Here is a 26,693-nt window from a genome sequence, read left to right on the forward strand (position 1 = left end):
AGCTATCTGCACTGCACTGGTTCCATGAGGGAACTCATATTTGAAGATAACACGAATTTTTGATTTATCCATGGTTTCACAAAAATTGCTCTAAAAAATTTTGAAAGATAATCACAAGCCAAACCATGCATTTGAAAGAATGAGGATGTAACTTCACAATAAAAATAAAACAAGTGTCAAAGTGAAATGTCAGAGATATCAACTGTCAAACTTAGTACTTAAGGAAATCGTACATTTCAGATTTAATAACTGAGTATTTCCCAGATTTCATTTCATATTTAATAACCAAGTATTTCCCAGATTTAACCTATTCTTTCCTCCACAGATAACATGGTATTTTTTTAACTTTTTAAAAAATAAAGAAACCAACAACATCAACAAAGTAAAAGAAAGAGAGTGATTAGGTGACTAACTCCAAACATAAGATAAATCTTAAATTGGATGTAGAATCTGCCAAAATTTTAAGCAGTCTAAAACAAAGGGAGAATGATTTGTTTTAAATTATAAATATGCTACGGGCCATCTAGGACTTTCATAGCTAAGTTTAAAGGATTTAAAATATTATATAAACACAAATAATTTAAAGAATAGACTGTTTCATAAACTTCAGAATAAACATAAAGCAGCACCAACGTTTGAGAGGATTGACTTCAATTTTGAAAGAAGTTCTATTGTGGGTAAATGTTATCAAACAGTCTCACGTGCTACAGAGAAATCTATTGTGAAAGGAAGAGTCATTTGATGCTGGCAAACTTTATTGCCATAGCCACCCCAACCTTCACCAAGTACTACTGTGCTCAGTCAGCAGCCATCAACATACAGGCAAGACCTTTCACCAGAGAAAAGATTACAACTCATTGAAGGTTCAGATGATCGTTACCATATTTTAGTATAAAGTATTTTAAAATAAAGGTATGTATAGTATATTTTAGACATAATGCTATTGCACACTTAATTGACTACTGTGTAGTATAAACATAACTTTTACATGCACTGGGAAGCCACAGAATTTGTGTGACACTCTTTATCGTGTGGTCTGGAACCGAACCTGGAATAATCTCCGAGTTGTGTCCCTATCTGCTTTCCAGAAGAATCATGTATCCCAGAAAGTCCTAAGAGACAGGGAATCTGAAGAGAAGAAAAGTTCTAGTTCAGCTTTTGTGAGACAAATCCTATAGCTCATGTGCATTAATTGATGTGTAAAATTTTTGCTTGCGTCATATTCATTTAAGGTATATACTTTAATGGATATATTTGGAGACCCAGGCATATCTATAGCCTATTTTTGGTGCTTTGGCCTATCTTGATAGATTGTGAGATATCCAGGCAAGGATATCAGAGACGGGATTTAAAAATCCAGTGGTTCATAGAACTGGAGATGATCTGTAATAATAGCCTGTCTGCTTCTCAGATTCCCTGATTTTCATTATTTATAGACATTCAAAGTTTCCAGGGTTTCTGTGTTCTTCCCAGTCCTCATTATGGAACTCCTGATGCTACTCTAATTGAGTTATTGTGAAAGATGTTAGTGATTTTTGAGGATCTGCTTTTTTACTAGGGAAGTATGAAGATGAAAAAATTTGGCCCAGATAATCTCTGTTGACACTTATTAAAAATACAAAAACATTAAGCAAGATGTAAAATGATAAGTGAAGAGTTCTTAGCCTGTTTCTTTAAAGACAACTACTGCTTTGTATTTTGTTCAAGAAAAAAATGTTTTACAAATGTTCTTTTTAACAGCAATAACATAATCAAAACCAGATGTCTGCAAAGTAAAATCATGCAATTCAATCTCTTTCCTCCTAACACCTTTACTGATATCAGGAAGTTTTGATTGTGGTAGGTGCAGGTTGGTGGCTTAAGATCAGGGAGCACATTAAGACTCAAAATAGGTTTGAGTAGAGTGTTTCCAATTAGGAGCTTATTGATATTGTGTGTGGGGACAATACAATGCCTCTGAAATGTACTAGCTGCTGGATAGAAATGCAAAAGGCAAAATGAGGGAAAGCTAAAATTTAAGAAATTTTAAATTTTTGCCTAAGGCAATGCTTACACTCAGGAAAGAGAAACTAAACTTTCTTTTGTTTTCTCTCCAGAATTGTTCCCAGGGCCCCCAACTAAATTTAAGATAATTAATGTGTTTTATATATTGTCAGTCTAGAACTGTACATCATCTATAACATTGTTTCTGCAGGAAAAATATTTTGAGATCTAAGTTACAGACAGATTTTTGAAAGGTTATCTTTCATATGTTAATGATTGCCTGTAGTGATTTTATCTTGTAATGTTAAATGACTGTGGAGATGGTGCAAAATATTCTTTCTCTTCCTCCTTCTCCTCTTGATGATGATGATGTAATAATAATAATTGGTGGCAATTTGTAGACACTTGACTCTGTCATGTCCTTTAAACATATTTTATTTGATCTTTTTAAATACTTTTACAGGTGAAATTGAGGCTTTTTAAAAAAAATTGCTCAAAGTAGAACTAGGATTTGACTCTTTGGAACCACAAAGTTCATGATTTTAACATTTTATTATTCTAGGGGCACATATAACATGGGGAGTCATAGGCTGATAGAGCATGTGCTTGTGTTCTTGCTGGAAAGAAGATACATAGATGTGAAAGCTATTATGGCATGAAGAACCAAAATAAATGGAGACTAAGATTGTTCCTGCAGCTGCTTTAAGTTATTTAGAGGTTAACCTCTAGTTATCTTATGACCACATCAAGAGTAGTTTTGGATATTATGAAAATCTTGAATTTTGTATTTCAAAATGAGTTAGAGGCCTTAGGCATTTAAAATATACCACCAGTGTTGACATAGTATGAGAACACTGTTAAGATCAGATCATAAGGCATTTTTTACATATTTGATCCATGTTTTATAGATATTATGAATTTTTATGTTTCCTCATGTATAGATTATGAATATGACTTTTTAGTATTTTCTTATATGCTAATTATATCTATTTAAAGATGTAATGCCTGAAAAACACTTAATACAGTTTTTTTTTCTGAAAGACTACATATTTCTGGAAGAAAAAATGTTTTCTGTTTTAATAATGAATAAAAGAGTTTAAATTTGTAAACTTCTACATGTATTCAGTAGGTAGAGGGAGAAAGTATTAGAGATATAATATAAATTATTTGAAACATTCTTTCTTAGAACTGGAACAATATAGTTCTGTTGTTGAAAATGTTCAACTTAAGAGAGGAAATTTCTTAGTTAACTGAAGACAAAGTGTATTTGGTACCTGTATGAACATGTCTGTTTTGCTCAGTGCCAAACTCCTAATTTCTGAAAATGTGTTATTAGATTTTTTTCACCATTAAAAGAAATCAGCTTAATAGTCAAAAATTTAAAAAAATTCATTGTGAAAAGATCTACAGGCATTTTAAAAATTGTTTGTACATTTGATATTAATGAAAAAAATTAGAAGAATTTACAGCAAGGAAGTAGTCACCTGAATCAATACTTTTTAGTGTCCTTAATGTTGAGCAATTAGCTGATAAGCTAGTTTGAACCTGACTTTCAGGATAGAATAGTTTTGAGGTTGTATTAGTTTTTTTTGGTTTTCAACAAGGCAAGTCTTAATGCTAGATCAATTAGCAAATCCTGAAGACTTAATTTAAATGGTGTGGTAATTCCTGTTATTAGAGATACTTCTTAGAACTGGTGAAATTCCTCCTTCCCCCAGGGTATCAGATCTGTTGAACTGAGAAAGTTGCCTGGCAGCATCCTTGTATATCAGAGTCCATTTCAAAATTGTTAGAATGGAAAGTGTTTTTCAAATGCTATGGAAAAGTCTGAATTAAAATTGAACTTTGAAATTAAAAAGAAAACACAAAATGGTATAAAATTAAATTTAGTGCTTTCTGAAATATTTTTAAAAGATCTATAAGAGTGCTGTATTTCTTAAAAGTACAGATCCTTGGAGACAGATTTTTACTAATTATTTTATTGCATTGATCTTACTAAAGACAGCAAGGCTGGTAATTTTCGTCAGGTCTGAAGATTAAAAGTATAATTTTTGAATAAATATTAAGAAGGGAGAGTAATATTTACAACTGTTTAGTGCATATGCTTTATGTGCTAGCTTTTTCCTAAAGTAAAATGGATCTCAATATGCCATATGATTGGTGACAAGAAACTCTTTGTGCAATTAAGAGAAGATCTGTTTATTTAAGAGCTCTCAAAGGTTGTAAAAGATTATACTTGGCTATATGTGAAGGATAAATGTTGTGAAATAATGCCCCTTAGTTCCCCTTTTATAATAAATCTCAGCTGTGTGTTCAGCACAAGGGCTCAGTGCCAAAAAGAACAGGTTCAACTTGTCCGTGAGGATTTGCACCACAGTAAAGTGCACCACTGCTTTTGTAGAGGTCATTGTGGAGGTCACAGGCATGTACAATTGAATGAGAGCAACTTTAAAACCATGGTAGATCAGATAGTGTTACTTTAGATTCAAGAATCATTGTTAACTTAAAACATTCAAAAGATGCAAAATCATAAAAAGAACCTTCAAATATATTTTCTCTTTATCTATACATGTTTGTATGTTTTCAAATGAATTTAAAATAATTTCTTTGGCACCTGGTGCCAATGTATTTTTAAAGATCTTCAGAATCATTTTTATAATAATTGCCTAGATTTGGAAACATAGACTATTTTAATATTTGTTAAATTCTGAGCAATATTCATCTAATGAAGGTAGGATACGATGGTGGTAGAACAAAGTATGCAGGAGTATATGTGCATGTTGGGGGTGAAGGCAGGGGAGTGTGGGTGAGTCCTAATAAAGGGCAGATGTTGGAGAATTCCTCCACAAGTCGTACAAATTTCTCCTGAGCTAATGATGCAAAGGTTTAAAATTTAACAACAACAAAGAAAATGTGATCTTATATTTATATAGTATGATTTTTTTCCCCAAGAATCTCAGAAATACTTTTATATATTTGTGGTAAATAAAGATGACTCAGAAATAGCCTGTGGAAACACTGTAAGACCTGTGACTCCAGCCAATGCTTTGAGTTTAATATAAAGAATACTGGAAAATGATATAACTAATTAAGCAGATACAGAGCTTATGTGAAGTTGTGCTTTACCTAGAATTGTACTAGATGACTGTTTCTTTCTTTTTTTAAATGGTGGTTATAACAAAATGAAAACCATTGGTTTTAGTATAGAGATTAATTAGTAATCTGAATGTGCTTCCACAAATGCAGCTGATTGGCAGTAGCACCTGTCTCAGCAACTGGTAGAATGTTTGTACTTTTATCAAGCCTGTAGTTTTCAGATGGACTTCAAAGCTGTGTTCATTAAACTTTCCCATACAAATTGCTTTTTTTTGTCCTTTAGGGCACTGTTTTACTAAATGTACCTCTCTTTTAATTAAATAGTTAATTATTTAATTAAAGGAAAGTTATAAAATAAAGTTAGTTTTTAAAAAAAAATTTGTAAAACTAAAACAAATGATGTGATAATCTGTGTACTCTTGATTTTGTGGGACCACCACTTATATTTAGTGACTACATACATATGTTCCCAGATGAAAACTTTACAAAAGGTTGTGATTTCTCTGCACTGCTTTTGTAATTCACGTCATAAACAAAACACCTGTAATTATGAAGAATAACTGTTGAAGTACAGTAAAATGTGATTTAAATGATTGATCGGCACAATCAACTTTCTAGAAAGGTAGTTTACTTATGCATTGCTAGAATTTATTCTTTTTAGTTGGAATAGTCTTTTTCATATTTCACATTATCTGCCGTTTACGTTGCTTCACAGACAAGCCATCAATTTGTATGTTGTTTGAAGAAGATGATATTTTTGCTTGTTATGAAAAGAAGAGTAAATTTCTAACAGAGTATCTAAAAAGGATGAAGCACATATCTCAGTACAGATGAAATTTGCATCAATCTAAATGTGTTATGGAAAGGTTAAATGTAAATATTTTCTAAAAATTGATATGTTTTAATGAACTGGGGTAATTTATTTAAAAGGCACTTGTGTATTAATTTTTAAAGGCCTCATATTTTGGCAAATGTTAATATTTTTAAAGCAAATGAGCGATTTATAATTTATGTTTAATATAAATTCAAACATATTGTTAAATGCTTGAGAGTAGGGTTAGTTCTGGTGGTGTACTTCCTGTTATACCTTCACAGTGCCTAACATCCACTGTATATTTAAGAAATGAATTTTCATATTGTAGTCCTGTAATAGAAAAGTGCTTGCTGTATTCTAGCAGTATAGAATTTAAAACCTGGGTAGATTTCTTGGTCTTGGAGAGCTTCAGTTTCTTTTGCTGTAAAATAGATAAAATGTACTTACCTCAAATGTATATATAATGCCTCATAAGTACCTAGCATGTAGTAGGTGTTCAGTAAGTATTTCTGTATCCTTTGAATGGAACTGCACTGTTAACAGTCATATTCCATATCTGCATGACTTTAGTAAAAGACAATTTATGCAAAACTGAAAGTGGGAAGGGAAGCAGTATCGTGTTTGGCTTGAGGAAGTTAGACTGGGATGGTTAGCATATTTATGTATTTGTTGTTTCCTTTTAGGACAGAAGAAAGGTAAAATCAGTGACAGTTTGGCTTCTCCCTTCACTTATGGGAATGGCACAATAACTGTTCGTTCTGTCATTAAATGACCTCAAATAGAACTGGGAGAGTTGTTATGTAGGTTTTTTGAGGGATGGGATAGAGGACTAGAGGGATCATTATAAAACATTTGTTCATTCATAAAACAAACATTCTTAATATTTACCAAGTACTATACTAGGCACAGAGGATTCAGATCTAAGTAAGTTATGATTTCTTAAATTATTCAGTCTCTATAATGGTATAAAGAAGGTTTCTACTATCTTTTCACTGAAAAACATTTCTGCTTTAGAAAATTACTAACCTTAAATAACATTTTTGTTTTACTTACATAATAAAAAATAGTAATATTTGTAGAGAAATTTATATAAAACAATTTTTATATTTTATTACATTCAGAAATTTAAACTTATGTATAAGTTTCATTATTGTTGGTTAACTGAAAGTTCACTTATAGTGCCAAGATAAGAATTTTTCTTGGAAATAATTTTTGAAATTGCTTTTGAAAATATTATATGAAAAGGTATTTTTAAATTTCTGGCAAATACTGTTTTTATTAAAATTAATGCAGACTCTTTTGAAGGAAATAGGTTTTGTCTCACCAAATAGTTTCCTTAATGTTTTTCTTTTCTGATCTTTTTATAGAAACAGATATGATTTGCTGTACACTATGTCCTCTTGGCAACAAATGGTAGCTCAGTAGCAAGACAAGCATCAGAGAAAGAATGTAAAAATAATACTTTTCAACACTGCATCATTTATCAGTGCCCAAGGAAAGATAAAATCTAGAACAGCAAAAACAAAACAAAATATACAAAATCTCTCCTTTGGACCCTACCTTTCCTTTAAGCTACTGCCTTATCTCCTTATTTCCATTATTTACCTTATAATTTAATGAAACTAATAATTAAGTTCGTTCAGTGTTTCTATTTCTTCCTATTTTTTCTTATATACTTTATGTATTCTTACTCCTCTTTTCAGTACTGTAGTGAAACTCCTCTTGGTATTGAAATTCCCTCCACTGGGAATGCTCTCTCTTCCTCTCCATTTCAGTCTCTCAAATGCCATTTCTTCCAAGAATTCAACTGAATGAACATTCAAATACTTGCCATGTTCAGTAAAGTCATATCATATGTACATTTAACTTACATGAATTCAGCTAAAGTTGAAAACAACACCAAACCAGGGAGAAAAATAGCAAAGAATTCCTCTCTCTTCCCCCTAGTAAAAAATATTTTTTAAACAACATGGTTGCCAAACATAAACTAACTTTGTTTTTCCACAGAAGAAACAGCAACCTGTTCTGTTGCTGGAGGAAAAACTAGCTGAGTTGGATTTGTATAAAGAGATTAAAATATGCACAGAACAATGTATAGTATACCTTATGGGCTATTTAAGGGACTTTTGAGGGGTTATTTTGACCATTTCTTGCTTTGCTCTGACTTTAGAACCTACTCCCTGGCACTTCACATATAGCCATGTTGAACTAAGTCACATCACTTAGGGTCCTTCTAGGTAACACTTAGATCTTCCTTAGATGTTTCAGATATAGAATTATCTGAGGCCAAGATTATTAGGATGCTTAAAGGATCCAGTCATAATTTTTTTAAGTTACAGTCTACTTATTCCCAAACATACATTCAGAAAGGAAATGTATGTAGTCTGATGATTCTAGTAGAGAGTTGGGAAACCAGGGATTAGTGCTTATTTGTTTTTTCCACTGGCTGTGTCTCTGGTATATGTACAATCAAATTATTTTACATTAAAATTCAGAAAATTCTGTTTATTTTTATGATACATTGTGAATCAGTAGCTTATTTCCACTTAGTGGTCATAAAATCATAACAGGCTAGACTTGCTGGTCCAGTCTCCCTAATCACTCCCCCATTCCCCATTGTAGATGATGGAAATGAAGCTTAGAGAAAGTAATTGTTTCACCTCAGTTCATTCTAGTTTAGAGGCAGTGCCAGGATAAGTACACAGTTACTTTTTAACATGCAGGGCCTTGTCCCTCATTTGTCCTTTTATTGTTTACTGCAAATTTTTAAAGAAATTTGAGAAAGCCATTTCTGTGGGGAAAATGAATTGTACTTACCATGAAATTAGGTACTACCAGGAAGTTATTACCATGCAGCTGTTGCAGTGATGACAGGCTGACATCACCCTAGAGTGACCAGAACAGCATAGTATAACAATTGCTCTGCTTGCTCCTAAAATAAATTGCAAACAACTGAATTACCAAAGAAATGTTAGTCAGAATGAACAGTTTACAGATAGTGACAGGTATTCTTTAAGTTCTCTATCCCATTAAAAAATTATGTGTGGGTACACAACAATTTTTTAAAAATACATATCCATATGTACAAATAGACATATGTGCGTGTATATATATATACACATACATATACAAATCACATGTGCACACATAAATTATTAAGATATTACCAAAATAGAAATAGTAATTCAGAAATACCTCAATTGATTTTCTAAAAGGTTTTCTATAGGTATTTTCTCAGGAAATAGTCACTAGAATTATAGTGGTTTAAAGCTATCAGAGTGAAATATTCTGATTTCTTGGTTCCATTTAGCAATGTAACACATTCTGTAGAATTTGATAAATTTAATATTGTGAAAGGATCCAGTTTATGAAAACAACCACTACAATTTTTTTTTGTATTTAAATGACCCTAAGAAATAAAAGTAGAAAGCACAATCTCATTGTATGGTGATTTGCTACAATATGAGTTCTCCAAGGGCAGGGTCTGGTATCTGTTTTGTTCACTGTTGTACTTTTCAGTTCTTGGCATACAGTAGGTGTTCAATATTTGTTGTGTGGATGGGTGATGAATGCCACAGAGTAACCATAATTTTTTATCTGATATTTTGTTAAAATGAGTACTCAAATGTCTAGAAAGCACATTCCTAGCCTAGGGATAAAAAGCATTCACAGACTATAATGAGTAAGTGAAAGGAAGAAATATCAAAGTCCAGAGAAGGCGGAGGTTTATCTTTTGTGTACCCTCATAGTACATGTAATTAACAGAATTACAATTGTTTATGCTTAGTAAGAGCATTCTTAAATTTATAGAATTTTTACCTGATCATCTTATGGTTGTCCTAGCATCCATACCACTAAATCAGGTGACTGCTTTTTTATATTATTATATTTTTATATTATTCATTAATTCAACAAAATATTGAGCAGCTTTTTGGTGCCAGTCACTGTGTTGTAGTGAACATAGAGCCTTACAGTTTAATGGGGGAAACAGATGGTAAACAGATAATTATGCAAAGAGTTTAACAAGCTTATAGAGCTTATTAGCAAATACATTGAAGATGATGAGGCTAGCTTGGTAAATAAAAGTCACTAAGCAAGATAGAAAAATTTAAGTCCTGAATTCAAAAGTGTGTTAAAGGATTTTCAGAATCATTTAACCTATCAGCCTAAATTGCTGACACTTTATGAATTACAACCTCTTCTGTGGTACTTAATAGAAAATCACATACTGATTGATATAAAACAACCTATATATACTTATTGACTATTTCCATTGCTATTATTTTTGTTACATAATAATATATTTTCTTTAATCGTGTTATTCTAAATAGTTTGCTGCATTCTAAAGGTAGTGAGAGTGTGTGTGTGTGTTAACATAGCCTGTTTTTAGAGTTAGTACAAAAGATAGTCTTTGTTCTTTATTTGGTGAGAAAGAATAATGATAATATTTGCAGTATAACAGTGGTCTGCAACCTTTTTGGCACCAGGGACCAGTTTCATGGAAGACCATCTTTTAATAGATAGGGAGTGGGGGGAAGGAAGACTCGGAGGGGAGGAGAGAGGCGGAGCTGGGGTGGGACACAGATCTGCCCTGGTTCCTAACAGGCGTCCACCCTGGCCTGGGGGTTGGAGACCTCAGGGAAGTAGTGTTTTCTTTTACAACAGTTTTTTTCTCAGTTTTCTCTCTGACTACAGAATTTGAAAATCCAGATAATTTGATATAAAGTTGGTTTTACTTCCAAAATTTATTTTGAATTCACCCACTTCTCTTCATCTCTATCATCCTAGGCTAGTTGCCATAATTTCTCTCCTGGGCTACTGCAGTAACCTTCCATCTGGTCTCTCTGTTCATCTGTGTACCCTGTAATCTATTCTATAAGCCTTTTGGGTCATTCTCCAGATGAGTAGATGATGGAATAAATAACATCAAAAAAAATCAGACCATCACTTACTTGCTTAATATCTTCCAATGTCTTCCCAATACACTTAGAATAAAATCCAGAATACTAAACATCCACTTTCTCATCTTTGAGAAAATGATATTTGTATGAAGAAGTGGACAGTGAAAAGGAGTTAGCCATGCAAAAATCCAAGCAGAGAAAAAAGCAATAACAAAAGGCCTAAGGTAAGAAAAGTTTCGGCATGATTCAAGTGCATTACATTCATTGTGCTGTCAAACCTCTCCGCTAATGATAATCTGTATTTGCAGCCTCTCCCCAGTGCTAGCTAGCATCACGGCCTCAGCTCCACCTGATATGATCAGGCATTAGATTTTCATAAGGAGCCTAGATCCTAGATCTAGATCCCTCAAATGTGCAGTTTAGTTTACAGTAGGGTTTGAGCTCCTATGAGAATCCAATGCCACAGCTGATCTGACAGAAGGTGGAGCTTATGCAGTGATGGGAGTGATGGGAGCCATGGGGAGTGGGTGTAAATACAGATGAAGCTTCTCTAGCTCACCTGCTGCTCACCTCTTGCTGTGCAGCCAGGTTCTTAACAGACCACGGACAAGTACCGGTCTATAACCTGGGGGTTGGAAACCGCAGATCTAACAGACAAGCGTTAGTAAGTTATACTATTTTTTGCAGTAGCCTTTAACCTAACTCAGTAAGAAAAGTTAAACAATACATTTCAGATTATTAAAAACACAGCCATGTATAACTACTTTTGTCAGCATTTGCATTGTTCTTCAAATAAATGTATGTTTTTCTATATGAAAATGAGCTGAATTTTAGAAAATCTTTACACATATATTTATATTTTTTTACTAGCAAATGATTGAAATATAATCTAGGGCACTAAGCTGTATCTTAGAGGAGAAACTTGGGTTCCATTTTGTTTCATTCTAGGGAAGTAAAAGCATTAATTACATACACTATTGAATGTACAGTTTCCCCTCCCTGAGTGTGGGTATTATTTAAGGTGGCATGATTTTCTGTGGCTCTTCTCACTACATTTTTACTTTTAAAGCCTCATTTGTTTATTACTTATATGACAATAATAACAAAAATGCAAAAGGCCTCTGTTGTGTGTTATACTTTTGAAATTCAGAAAAAATGTACTTGAATTACTTAATGTGGGTGTTTTTCAAGACTCAGTGCTAGAACCTCACTCTTTATATATCCTGCCGCCCCCACTCTTATTTTTTCTTGTGACTTTGCCCATCATTTTGATGCTGATGATAGCTAAATCTTTCTTGGATTTATTTTATATTTCTAACTGCCTTTACTGAACATTTTACTTGGATATTTCACAGTCAGCAATGTTGAATTGACTTGAACCACCATTTAAACTCTTTTTATTTTTAATAGCTTTATTGAGGTATAATTTACTTGCTACAAAAATTACTCATTTTAAGTGTACAATCAATGATTTTTAGTAAATTTACAGAATTTTGCAACTATTTCCATAATCCAATTTTAGGATATTTTTATCACTTCAAAAAGATACTGCATACTCATTTGCAGTCAGCACATTCACACTCCTAGCCCATAGCAATCATTAATATACTTTCTGTCTCTTCAGTTTTGCCCTTTCTGGACATTTCATATAAGTGAAATCATGTAATATATATGTGGTCCCCAACCCTTGGGCCACAGACTGGTCTGTGGCCTGTTAGGACCCACCGCAGAGCTTTGCCTCCCCCATCGCCTCCCGTACCGCCTCCCCCGCCCCGCACCGCCTCCTGTCGAGGAAAAACTGTCTTCCATGAAACATAGGAATGGGGGTGCCGGGCTGTGGGCACACAGCAGGAGGTGCGTGGTGGTGAGCCTGTTGCTCGAATTACGGCCTGAGCTCGGCCCCACCCTCGCACTCATCTATGGAAAAATTGCCTTCCACGAAACCGGCCCCTGCTGCCAAAAAGGTTGGGGACCGCTGCAATGCGTGGTCTCAGAGCTGGCTTTTTTTAATTTGCATGTTTTTGAAGTTCATCTGTGTTGCAGCATGTGTCAATATTTCATTCCTTTTTATTGCTGACTAGTATTCAGCATATTGTATGAATGTTGAATATATGAATTCATATTCATACTGTTTGAATAAACTACGTTTTGTTTATCTATTCACCGGTTGACAGACATTTAGATTGTTTCCACTATTTGGCTACTAAGAATAATGCTCCTATGAACATTCATATACAAGTCTTTGGTCATATGTTTTCATTTCTCTTGGGTAAATACCTATGAGTGGAATTACTAAGTCATACAGTAAATTTATTTGTAATTTTAAGAAAAACTACCAAACTAATTTCCGAAGTGGCTGCATCACTGTACACTCTCATCTGTAGCATCAGTGGGTTCCAATTTCTCTACATCCTTACCAAGATCTGTCCTTTTGATTATAGCCATTCTAGTGAGTATAAAGCAGTATTTCTTGTGCTTTTAATTTGCATTTTTCTGAAGATTAATGATATTGAGAATCTTTTCATGGGCTTATTAGCCATTTGTATATTTTTTTTGTGTGTGAAATATCTAGTAAAATCTTTTGTACATTTTTAATTGGATCATTTGTCTTTTTTATTATTCAATTGTAAGAATTCTTTATATATATATTCTGGATACAAGTCATTTATAAAATATGTGACTTGCAAATATTTTCTCCTAGTCTGCATTTTATCTTTTTTTTAATCTCCTCTTCTCAACTTTTTCCTTTCCCAATTTTCCTATTTCTCTTAATCAGCTCTCTCTGGTTTTCACATTTTGGTTTCTACCTCAGCTATAACAGATTGTTACCAATTCTTGCAGTTTTAATTATAATTCTTCTTTTTTTCTCCTCCCCTCAGTTACTGCTCAAATCTAGACCACATTATTCAACCTTAATTACTAAATTAGCTACAAACTTGACCTACTTGATTCTAGGCTCTTCTTTCGTTGGCAATATTATGTATTTCTTTGTTATAAATGCATAGCTATTTTTCCTTCAAAACTAACAAAGATCCCATGATCTATTTTTAAACTTTTTATAATGAAAAATTTCAAAAATAGCAAAGTTAAAAAATAATACAATGAATACTCATTTGCCTAAATGAATAAAAATTTGATTATATTTCTCATTTTTTCATATAAATTTTTACAGGTAGAATTACTGGGTCAAAATATATGAAGCTTTTAAAGGTTTACTAAATTGCTTTTCATAAAGAAAGCAATTCCATAATTATCAGCAGTGTATTAGAGAATCTTCACACTCTCTTATTGTATTGAACATTATTCATTCGTTTTATCACTTATTTGCTAATATGATAGAAAAAAGAGATTCTGACATTGTTTTGCAGGTTCTGATTTCTTACTGTGTCAACTCAAATTAGCTTTGGTGTCTTTTCTAGCTGTAATTTTAGCTATCTGTACTGATTCATTCTCTGCCCACCACTACTTCTCCATATACCTATCCTTATGTTTTCTTATTGTCTCAGGACGCAACCTACTGCTCTGGTAATAATGCTGTCCTTTCCATTGCTTTGCTTTTGCAGACTTTGTCTGTCTGTCCTCTGAGGTCTAGTACAAATTTCCCTGTTTTATTCTTCCATCTTTTATTGATTCTTCTTGTCTTTTGATTTTCTATAGCACTTAAGTCTATACTGTATCATTTGGCACGCAGCCAAATGCATCATATACTTCACTTGATTTCTTACATCTGAATCCTTCTTTTTCTGATAATTTAGGATAATATCTATCACATTTACTGTTTTGGTGGGAATACCACACTTAATAATCATTTTTTATCTAGAAAACTTCTAAATACCCTTTCCCTTCCAATCACTTGAAACCCTAACACTTTCCTCATATAACTTGTTAAGACATCATCTGGGTTGTTGGTGATTTTTTTTAAAAAAAAATTAATATGTCAATCAGTATAATTCACTGTTCTCTAAGTTCTTCCCCAGCTTTAGATTTGAGAAACTTGGCATCTATCTCACACCAGTTTTTTAAGGGGAAAGATAGATTGAATGTTAGAAGGCCAATTTGTGTATCATTTATGAACTTTGCTTTATCATTCTTATGGTAAAGAGAACTACCACTGGGTAATGTTTCTATGTATTATAATTTTTAATATTTCTTTTTGAGCCTGTGGTATCTAAAGTATAAAAAATTGTATAAAAATTGTTTTAAACCATCTGGGATTTACTTAGTGACATTAAAACTTTTTTTTTTTTTTTAGGTTCTTAATTCCTTAAAAATGGTTTATTTTATAGAGTTATTTTCCAAAAAAAATTGTAAAGCCATACAGATTCCCGTGTTGGTAATTATTTCTAAAATAATTCCACTGTGGGAGCACCATGCCCAACTATTTGGGCATAACTAATTTTTTTTTAATTTTTATTTCAGGATATTATGAGGGTACAAACATTTTGGTTACATTTTATGACTTTGTCTCACCCAAGCGAGGATTAGAGTCATGCCCTTCCTCTCTACAATTCTCACCGCGTCCATTAGTTGTGAGTTTACCCGCCCCAACCCCCTAATCCCTGGAGAATATTACTACTATGTGAGCACCATAGTGTTCAGTTAGTGCCAATTTGATGGCGAGTACATGTGGAGCCTATTCTTCCATTCTTGTGATACCTCACTTTGGAGGATGGGCTCAAGCTCTATCCAGGAAAATATAAGAGGTGTTAGATCACCGTCGTTTCTTATAATTGAGTAATATTCCATTGTATACGTAAAACTTTTAAATTGAACAACCATGATTATATTATGTAAAAATAGGATATTAAAAGGCATTGTGGTTTGGTAGAACCTACACTCGACAGGAATTAGGAAATCTAACTCTATGCGACCTTCGAAAAATTAACATTTTGGGGATATTAGTTTCCATATCCATAAAATAAGAGAGTTGGGGAAAACATTGGCTTTGGAATTTGACAGACTTGGCTTATAGTCTTCAACATGCCATTAACTACAGTGTGATCTTGCTCAGTCACATATCTAACCCTCTGTTCCCTCATCTGTAAAGTAGGGTTAACAGTACTTATCTCATAAAATTATTGTGAATCCTAATGAGCTAATACAGTACATACAAAAAGCTCTTAGAATAGTGTCTGGCACAGAATAAATAATGTTGACTATTATTATTAGATGATCTTTTATGTCTCCACAAACTTCAGAGAAGACTTTGAATTATAGAATATCATAACTTTAGTAAGTTGGGTATTATTTCCAATATTTAGGGAATGATCAGTTTTAGTATGTTGTTTCCACTATAATGACTTAACAGAGCTTGTCTTTCTTGAATATTATCTTCCCTGGGAAGTATTCCAGCTCTTGAAAATACCCATTCAGTGTCATCCTTTCTGGGCCTTGCTCTCTAATTTCTAAAACGAAAATGGAGTGTTAGTCGGATGATAGTAAGTGTGATTCTTTAATTGTTGCAGTATTTTCCCCTCCCCTCTTCTTCCGCACCCCCATAGTTTAACCATGTGATACTAATACTGGACATTTTATATTATGTGTCAGAAGAATTTAGCACCCGGCAGCTTATGAAGAGGATACTTAGAAACAGGGATGTCAGAATGCTACTTAAAATACCCCATGTAGGCAGGCTTCTTCTTAACCTGTGTAATGCTCTCTACTTAGAATAAGTGGTCAGAAATTGTATTACTCTGTGATAGTATAAGATTTAGCTTGACTTAGTTTATGTTTTATATTTGACTTAGTTTATGTTTATAACTTTAGTTTTATGTTTATTTAGAAAGTCTGTAAAACATATGGAGCTTAGGGGTTAAAATAATATTAATGAAGTTTCTGACATTGCAATTTTATTTCCTTCGTGTTATTCTAGCTAGGCAAATGAGGAAATTAGAACATCTAAAACCCATTTTTAAAAATTGTGGTGAAATACATGTAACATAAAAATTTAACATTTTTGTCATTTTAAGTGTACGTTTCTATGACATTAAGTACCTCCGTATTATTGTGCATCCATCACCACCATCCATTTTCAGAACTTTTTCATCTTCCTCAACTGAAACTCTTTACCCACTAACTCTTCTTTCCTGTCCCCAGTCTTTGACCACCAGTCTGCTTTTTGTCTCCATGAATTTGACTACTTTAGGAATCTCATATAAGTGGAAATCATACAAGTTTTTTCCTTTTGTGACTGGCTTATTTCACTTAACATGATGTCTTCAGATTCATACATGTTGTCATATATAAGAATTTCCTTTTTTTTTTTAAAAGCTGAATAATATTCCATTGTATATCTATTTTGTCTATTCATTCATCCCTTGATGGATACTGGATTGCTTCTACCTTTTGGTTATTGTAAATAATGCTGCTGTGAATATGCATGGGTGTACAAATATCTCTTTGAGACCTTGCTTTCATTTCTTTATGGTATATACCCAGCAGTAGAATTGCTGGGTTATACGGTAATTCTGTTTTTAAATTTTTGAGGGCCCTCCATATTGTTTTCCATAGCACCTACACCATTTTACATTTCCACCACTAATGTGCAAGGGTTCACATTTCTCTATATCCTCACCAACATTTGTTATTTTTTGTTTTTTTAAAAAAATAATAGCCATCTTAAATAGCCATGGATGTGAAGTAGTATGTCATTGTGGTTTTGATTTGCATTTCTCTAATGACGGTGATGTCGAGCATCTTTTCACATGCTTGTTGACCATTTGTATATTTTCTTTGAAGAAAAGTCTGTTCAAGTCCTTTGCCCATTTTTGGTGAAGTACTTTTGTGATTACAGTGTCAGAGATGCCTATAACAATATAACTGTAAACTAGCTAGGATGATGCTACGTGGAACTGAACTAGTTAAAGAGAAAAACCATGAGTCAGGTGCAGACATCGTAAATGGCTGTTCCTCACTACTGCAATTGTATTTTATCACTTTTTAGTTGTAACCCTTATTTTAAAAAATAAAACATTTAACATATGTACTATGCATCCATCTTAGTAATTTAGGGGAAAAAAGGAAACTAAGGGATATAACAACAGTAAAAATATATAAACTAGAAAATGGAGGAATTAATAAGCACAAAAATGTTTTATAAAAAGGTACGAAATAGAGAAATTGATGAGAACTATACCAAGAAAAATAATGGAACTAGGGCTAGAATAAGAAACTATGGACTATATAAAAAATAGTGATTTTTATAAATTAGAGTTCTATGCCTAGAGATGATAAATATGCAGTTCTCAATGTAATGGGGTTATATGGCTGAGTGGTGCTTTATTTTGTATACTTGTGCTCAAATATGTTATGTAGGTCCTTGTATTTTAGTTATCCAGTAGTTTTTTCTTCTCAGAAAAATACCTGGATGTTTTAATTCATTTTATTTTTTAGCATAAAATTTTCTTATTTTGTGTGTGTATATGTGTATATGATATGAAACAATACACATTTGGTGAGTAAGTTTGTAAAGACTTAAGAGAATAGACATTTAGGTGGCAAAGCTTTGCACGGAGTAATTTCATTAACTTTCTTCCCTAATTAGGCCTTCTAAGAAAACACAGATTACCAAAAATGTCAAAGCTGTTTAATGAAAATAGGAAAATGTGAGGATGGACTATGCTTACATATTTGTTGAGCTTTACCATTGACATGGAACAATTGTAATGCTTAAAGCTGAATTTGAATTTAATAATGGATTTGGTTTTCCTCCTTTCAATCATATCTCAATGACTATATGTTAGTTATACAGTGTGGGTTTTAGTAATGTAATGCATTGTACCCATGGAACAGCAGACCTAATGGATAATATTTTTAATGCAAAGAATTTATCTTTAAAATGATTATAAATAATGAGCAATATAAAAGTAATTTTAAAAGGTATTAATTTCCTTCATTTTTCTAATAGGGCCAACATATTTCATTAGCACCTATTCACAAACTTGAAGAAGCTCTCTATGAATACCAACCACTGCAGATAGAGACATGTGGACCAAAAGTTCCTGAGTTTGAGATGCTAGGAAGACTTGGGTAAGTGTCCAAAAGAACTTTACGTTGAGGAGCTGATATGTAGGCCTTTGTTGTTGCTGTTTTTACCTGACACTTTGCATTCCTAGATTTTCAGTTTATAGAACTTTATGCTTTAAAAAAAAATGAACAGTTTAATACTAAGTTAAGTTTTATTTAATTTTTCTGTGGACTTCTTAGGTCTCTTGAAATTGAGACTGGAATTTATTAGTTCTTTTTTAAACCTGTCCTTGGCAGCCATATTGGAGTGGCTGTTCATTTTCAGCTATGTGTGTGTGTGTGTGTGTGTGTGTGTGTGTGTGTGTGTGTGTTTTAAAAGAAGTTGGGGCTTGATTTAGTCAGTAGTAAGCCAGTAAAAATGTGAGCTGGGTTCCTTGCCTTGAAAAAGGGTAGATTTACTCATTGTCTGCTGTCTACAGTGAAACTACATTTATGAGATATGAGCTATGAAATATATTTTGTTGAAAGGTATACTGTAAGCCTGGCCCAGTGGTTCAACTGTCATATCATATGCATCATTTTGGAAATGCACCTGGGATTGTGGCTTTTGTGAGTGGTGGAGATGATCATAGTCTGTCTCATGGGAGCAAGTGGGTACTTGTATACTTAAAAAGTGCAGGCACTGGTGTTTTAATGTAAACTGTTGAATAGAAGGCTGATAAAGAAACCTCTGTTTTTCAACAAAAGAAAAGAGTGTAAAGAATATGAATGAAAAAAATGGATATAATGAAGCCAAGTAATTAAAAAGCAATGAAAAAAGGTCAAAGACCTTAATAGCAAAATCAAGAGAGATGAAACAAATAATAAAACTTACATGCATCTTCAAAACCAAAATCTTAAACATGATGCATAGTATTTTACATGTGAACATAGAGGTCTAAGGTAAAGTTACTATTAAAGTGGTATATATTATAGTTTAATACCTTAAGGCTAAATTTTCTTTAGTTTTGTATTCTCTTAAAGTCCTATAACCTCTAAACATAAAGCCAATGTGATGTGGAACACAACCTAAAACCCTCTTTGAGGTAACAGATTTAAAATAATTGTCTTAAATGCTAAAATTGAAGCTTAAAGTGATAGACAATATTGTGTTTTATGATGTAAAAAGTTATGCATGATGTAGACATGGATTTCTTATCTCCTACTGGGTTACAAAGAGCCAGAATTCTATATCTTTAAAATAAATTTATCTTAAAATCTTTACTTTTAATGTCAGTGAAGATAAAACATTTAAAATAGTACTCCCCTGTTACAGGGTTTTGTATTTTGCAATAATTTTGTCAACAAAATTATTTTTGAGAAATAATGGAAACGGCCATGCCTAATAACAATTGCATTGTGAATTTCATAACATATGCACAAGTAAAATGTCTGACAACAGCAGTTCAAAGGATAGGAAGAGGGAAAAGTATGCTGTTGTAATGTTCTTACGCTACATGTGAAGTGGTATTATGTTATCTCAAGATAGACTGTGATGAGTTAAAGATGTTTGATATAAACCCTAGTGCAACCACTAAAAACATAAGAGGGAAAGAGAGCCAATGAGCCAACAGCAGAGAAAATAATGGGATCATAAAAAATTAAATTAATGAAAAGGAAAGCAGGAAAAAAGAGAGGCAAAAAAAAAAGGAGAAAAGGGATGATTAGAAAATCAGTGGTATGATGGTAGTTTTAATCTTAACCATATCAATAGTTAAATTAAATGTAAATTCTGTAAACCAGCACTGTCCAGTAGAACTTTCTGTAAAGATGTAAGTGTTCTGTCTGTGCTATCCAGTATGGTAGCCACTAGTCGCATGTTTCTACTGATCACTTGAAATGTGCCTAGTGCAACTGAAGACTTGAATTTTAAATTTTATTCAATTTAAATTTAAATAGCCACTTGTGGCTAGTGGCAACCATATTGGACAGCACAGACCTAAATCCTCCAAATAATAAGCAGAGATTGCCAGATTAGATTTAGAAGAGCAAGATTTATCATTTGTTTCTGCGAGGAACCTGGTATGATACAGGTATCTTAAAAGTTTCTTCGAGCTTCTTGGATCTATATTTTGTTGTTTTAATTTTTTAAATATCTCAACCATTATCATTTCAAAGATTTCTTTGTCCTCATTTTCTGTTTTCATTCTAGGGCTCTGGTTTCACATATATTAAACTTTTTTTGTTACCCCAATTTTTTTATTATGATAAAATGATATAACATAAAATACATTATCTTAACAAATTTTGAGTATACAATTCAGTGATAGTAAGTAGTTCATATTGTTGTACAACCATCACCACCATCCATCTCCAGAACTCTTTTCATCTTGTAAAACTGAGTCTATATCCATTAAGCACTAACTCCCCATTGCCTCTTCCCCTCAGTGCCTAGAAATCAGGATTCCACTTTCTGTCTCTGTGATTGCAACTACTCTAAGTACCTCATGTAAGTGGAATCATACAATATTTATCTTTTTGTGAATGGTTTATTTCATGTAGCATAATGTCCTCAAGGGTCATCCATGTTGTAGCATATGACAGGATATTATTCCTTTTTATGGCTCAATAATATCATGTTATATGTGTATATTTGTTTATCCATTCATCCCTCTGTGGACATTTGGGTTGCTTCTACCTCTTGGCTATTGTGAATAGTGCTGCTATGAACATGGGTGTGCAAATATTTCTTTGAGACTCTGCTTTCAATTCTTCTGGATATATACCCAGAAGTGGGATTGCTGAATCATATGGTAGTTCTAGTTTTAATTTTTTGAGAAACCTATATACTGTTTTCCACAGCAACTGAACCATTTTACGTTCCCAGGAACAGTGCACTAGGGTTCCAATTTCCCCACATTCTTACCAATACTTGTTATTTTCTGTTCATTTTTAAAATAGTAGCCATCATAATGGGTGTGAGGGGGGTATCTCATTGCAGTTTTGATTTGCCTTTTCCTAATGATTAGTGATGTTGAGTATCTTTTCATGTGTTTGTTGGCCATTTGTATATCTTTTTTGGAGAAGTATCTATTCAAGCCCTTTGCTCATTTTTGAATTATTTGGGTTTTTTTGATTGTTGCAGTTTAAGAGTTCTCTATATATTTTGCATATTAATCTCTGCTATGGTCTGAATGTTTATGTCTCCTTAATTCATATATTGAAACCTAATCCCCAGTGTAATGGAATTGAGAGTTGGGGCCTTTGCTAGGTGATAGGTCATGAGAGCAGAGCTCTCATAATTGGGGTTGGTGCCATTATAAAAGAGACTCCAAAGACCTTGTTCGCTTCTTCTACCATGTGAGGACACAAGGAGAAGACACCATGTTTGAGAATGTGACCTTTACCAGACACCAAATCTACTGGCAGCTTGATCTTCAACTTTCCAGCTTCCCAAACTGTGAGAAATAAATTTGTTGTTTACAAGCTACCCGGTTTATGCTATTTTGTTATAGCAGCTCAAATGGACTAAGATAATCCCTGATCAGGTATATGATTTGTGAATATTTCCTCCCATTCTGTATACTGCCTTTTTTTACACTTGAGAATGTCATTTGATGCACAAGATTTTTAAATTGTCTTGAGGCCAGTTTGTCTATTTTTTCTTTTGTTGCCTGTGTCATTGTTGTGGTATCCAGGAAGTCATTGCCAAATCTAATATCACAAAGCTTTTGCTTTATATTTTCTTCTAGTAGTTTTACAGTTTTAGGTCTTACATTTAAGTCAGGGATCCATTTTGATTTTTGTATATGGTGTTAGATAAGGCTCCAACTTCATTCTTTTGCATGTAGAGATCCAGTTTTGCTAGCACACATTTATTGAAAGGACTATCTTTCCTCTGTTTAATTGTCTTGGCATCCTTGTCAAAAATTATTTGACCATATGTGCCAGGATTTATTTCTATACTCTCTATTCTATTGCTCTCTATATATTTGTTTTTAGGCAAGTACCAAGACATTTTCATAGCTTTGTAGTAATTTTGAAATCAGAAAATGTGAGTCCTCCAGCTTTGTTCTCTTTTTTTAGGATTTTTTTGGCTATTTGGGATCACTTGAGGTTTCATATGAATCTTAAAATAAGTTTTTTTATTTCTGTAAAATTATTGGATTTTTACAGAGGTTACATTAAATCTGTAGATTGCTTTGGGTAATATTAACATCTTAACAATATTAAGTCTTCCAATCAGTGATCGTGGGATGTCTTTCGATTTGTTTGTCTTCTCTAATTTCTTTCAGGATGTTTTGGACTTTTCATTGTATAAGTCTTTTGCCTCTTTGGTTAGTTAATTCCTAAGTATTTTATTCTTTTTAATGCTATTATAAATGGAATTGTTTTCTGAATTTGCTTTTTAGATTATTCATTATTAGTGTGTAGGAATGTACTAATTTTTGAATGTTGACTTTGTATCCTACTACATTGCTGAATTTGTTTATTAGTTCTAACCATTTTTTGTGCACGGAATCTTTAGGTTTTCTACATGTAAGATCGTATGTTCCACGAACAAATAATTTTACTTCTTTCTTTCCAATCTGGATGACTCTTATTTCTTTTTCTTGCCTATTTGCCCTAGCTATTATAGTATTTTCAACAGTATGTTGAACAGAAGTGGTTAAAGTAGGCATCCTTACTTTGTTCCTGATCTTAAAGGAAAAGCTTTCTCTTTTTTAATCATTGACTATGATGTTCGCTGAGGGTTTTTCTTATGTTTGCTGAGGGTTTTTATTATGTTGAGGTAGTTTCCTTCTATTCCTAGTTTGTTGAATGTTTTTTATCATGAAAAGTGGATGAATTTTGTCCGGTGCCTTTTCTGCATCAAATTGAGATGATCGTATGATTTTTCCCATTTATTCTGTTAATGTGGTATATTATATTGATTGGTTTTCAAATGTTGAACTGTCCTTGCATTCCAGGAGTAAATCCCATTTGGTCATAGTGGATCATCCTTTTAATATGCTGCTGAATTCAGTTTGCTAGTGTTTTGTTGAGGATTTTTGCATTAGTGTTCATAAGGGATATTGGTCTGTAGTTTTTTTTTTTTCAGCTTTATTGAGGTATAACTGACAAACATTATATATATTCAAGGTGTACAGCATGATATTTTAACATCCATATTTATTGTGAAATCATTACCACAGTCAAATTAGTTAACATATCCATCACATGATGTGGTTACTTTTTTTTATTATTGTGATGTCAATATTTAAGATATGCTCTCTTAGCAAATTTCACATATATGATACATTAACTTTAGAACCATTAGGACTCCAGAGCTTATACATCTTATAACTGCAAGTCTGTACCCTTTGAACGACATCTTCTCATTTTCCCCACTGCTCAACCCTTGATAACCATCATTTCATTCTCCGCCTCTTATTGTCTTATGGTGGGAGGAAGGTGATTTCTTGCTTCTCCTGTTCTAACCTTAGTTTTATGAGGACGTGTATGCCTGAGTCTCAAGGTGGTGCTTTCTTAGTGTTCCTATCTCTTTTCCAGAGGCTTATAACTTGTATCTACTACTTCAGGGTCCAGGTGGGTTTCCTGGCCCTACCTGCCACCCCAGAACCAAAGTCTGTCTTCTGTTGGTGGAGGTGGGGGATCTTGGGCACAGGGCTATTTCTTGTCCCTCCCCTAGATTTCTGCTTTATACCAGTGTGGGAGCCTAGGTAAGAGTTGGTTTTCTGCCTTTCCTCAGTGGTTGATGGATTTTGCCTGTTTCAATGTAGGGTTGGGAAGTGGACAGGAAATTTTCCACCCTTTCCCCAGGGGCACCTAGTCTTTGCTCTTCCCTAGTAGTGTACATATGATTGGTTGTTGTTTTTGGTTTTTTGTTTTTTTTTTTAGTAGTTCATTTTCTCTTGCATTTAGTGTTCAATTATTGCTGATTTTGTTCTATCTGTTCCATGGAATATCCTCTTAATCTTCCTCTTCTAATCTGCTGTGGTGGTGGTGCTATGTGTATGTGTACATGAAAATTTAAGTAACCCTGTTAGAATTCTCTATAAAATAGATTTAGCTTGAATGACTGTATTTTTTATACAGTAAATTATTAAATTGAATAAACTTGGGAAACACTTTCTTGGAGTCCTTCTGCCTGGACAACCATAGTGTTTATACTTTTCCCAAGTTTTTCATACTAAAAATCTGATTTGAACTTAAATAATGGAGGGTGAGTTACCTTTTTTTTTTTTGTGGTGATGGTGGGGCTTTCATCAACTATTAAATATTTAGAATATAGTTAGTTCTAGGATTGTAGAAGTACACTTTTGTCTCTCTCAATAAAGAATGTACATAAATTCTATATCTACAGAAGTTAAAAAGGCAAATTATTCTGGTAGCCATCTATGGCTAAATAGTGGAGGAATTTCTAGATAATCAGTAGTGATATCAGAATTGCTAAAGAGACATCTATTTTTTTTGTCCAGAAACTATTTATCTTCCAAAATAGAATGTATGTCATGCTTTCTTTCCCTTCAGCTTTCTACCCTGACAAAAGTATTAAATTCTATACAGAGAATTTTAGTTACTGGAGCTAGGATTAGTTCAAGCCTTGTCTCTGTTGATATGTTATGACCTTATGCTTAGATATGTGCCAAAGTAAATCCTAAATTGAGTTCATGTACTAGAAGTTCATTTTCTTTTCTGGAATTACTGTATGAAGCTATCTGCTTTCTTACTGTTTTGCTTATTACTCCAGACCTAAAAATATATTTTTACCTAATCTAAGTATCAGACACACTTAGAAAGAGACTGAAGAAGTTGTTTTGTAAAGTGACTTTTCAAAGAATGAAAAGGTATCCTCAAAGGTGCTTCTCTTAAGGTACAAAGAATACAAACTTCAGTTGACTAAAGCTATGATAGTTCTATATCCATCCTAAGGGTTGTCCATGTCTTTGCTAGAAGATTACATCTAATAAGCTCCAGTTGTCCTTTCACAGTGGCTTTCCCTCCTCCCCCAATCTTCTAGCTTCTACTCTTCTCTTCTTCCTTTACTTATTAAAACGAAATTCCCATTTTATATTTTCCTTCAGAGGGAATGTGTTGAATTTCTCTAGAGACAAATAGAGAATAAATTAATTACCTCATTTCCATTTTCTAATATCTCCTTTGAAATCTGTATGACATTGTGAAGTTGAGTGGTACGATTTTTTGTAACTTCATCTTATTTATGCTAAAATGTGGATGCAGGCACTTTCCAAATAATTTTAATTATATATTTTTGGGAGTGGATGATGTAAGGTCTTGAGAGGCATTAGTTTCAAAGGACTACATTTTTGTTCTTTTATACAACTTTAATAAAGGATAAAATTAAAAGTATACTGCCCTGACATTTCTTGGTGGTTGTCATTGAGATCTTTTCTGAAGTTAAGCTTGAGAAATAGATGAAGAATGTATGGGAATTTTTCATTAACAGGGTATTATGAATATATAATTACAGTTAAAGTTGCACTGGTATTACTCTTCTGGTTTGCTCAAGGCAATATGTAAACATGTTTTATTAATTCTGTGCCAATGGGAGCAGGCATTGAGAAAACTGCTAATTGAAATTCCCTAGACTATGGCCTTAGTGGTTAGTTTAGGAAAGTCTCATTGATTTCAGCATGAAAATGTCTTTTTAATAATCAGCTGGCTTTCTAGTTAATATTTTACTGCCTTTCACCCAAAAGAGAGTTATTCTCTTAACTGATGCAAATTATGAGCATATATGACACAAGTTATTCATCAATTTCAAATTATTAATCAAATATAGCTACTGTTTTAAATAGATATAAGCGATTTATTCAATGTGAACTGTTCATTTGTGAATCTTTATAGAAATTTTTAAGGAAAGACTTGTTGGCAAAGTGCTGGGTAGATAAGTTTATTATTATTTTTATTTCTTCCATGTACTCTAGCAG

General features: G+C 33.0%; 1 protein-coding gene across 2 annotated transcripts in view; it reads left to right on the forward strand.

The window, feature by feature from the left end:
• Positions 1-26,693, forward strand: part of MNAT1 (MNAT CDK-activating kinase assembly factor 1) — a 208,133-nt gene that overhangs the window by 119,843 nt on the left and 61,597 nt on the right. For both annotated transcript variants that reach the window (XM_012656279.1, XM_012656280.1), the window contains one exon: positions 18,701-18,822. In XM_012656279.1, coding sequence (XP_012511733.1) covers positions 18,701-18,822 — 122 coding nt within the window. The remainder of the gene's footprint in view (positions 1-18,700; positions 18,823-26,693) is intronic.

Source organism: Propithecus coquereli, unplaced genomic scaffold, assembly GCF_000956105.1.
Source record: "Propithecus coquereli isolate 6110/MARCELLA unplaced genomic scaffold, Pcoq_1.0 Scaffold5, whole genome shotgun sequence".
NCBI classification, from domain to species: Eukaryota; Metazoa; Chordata; class Mammalia; order Primates; family Indriidae; genus Propithecus; species Propithecus coquereli.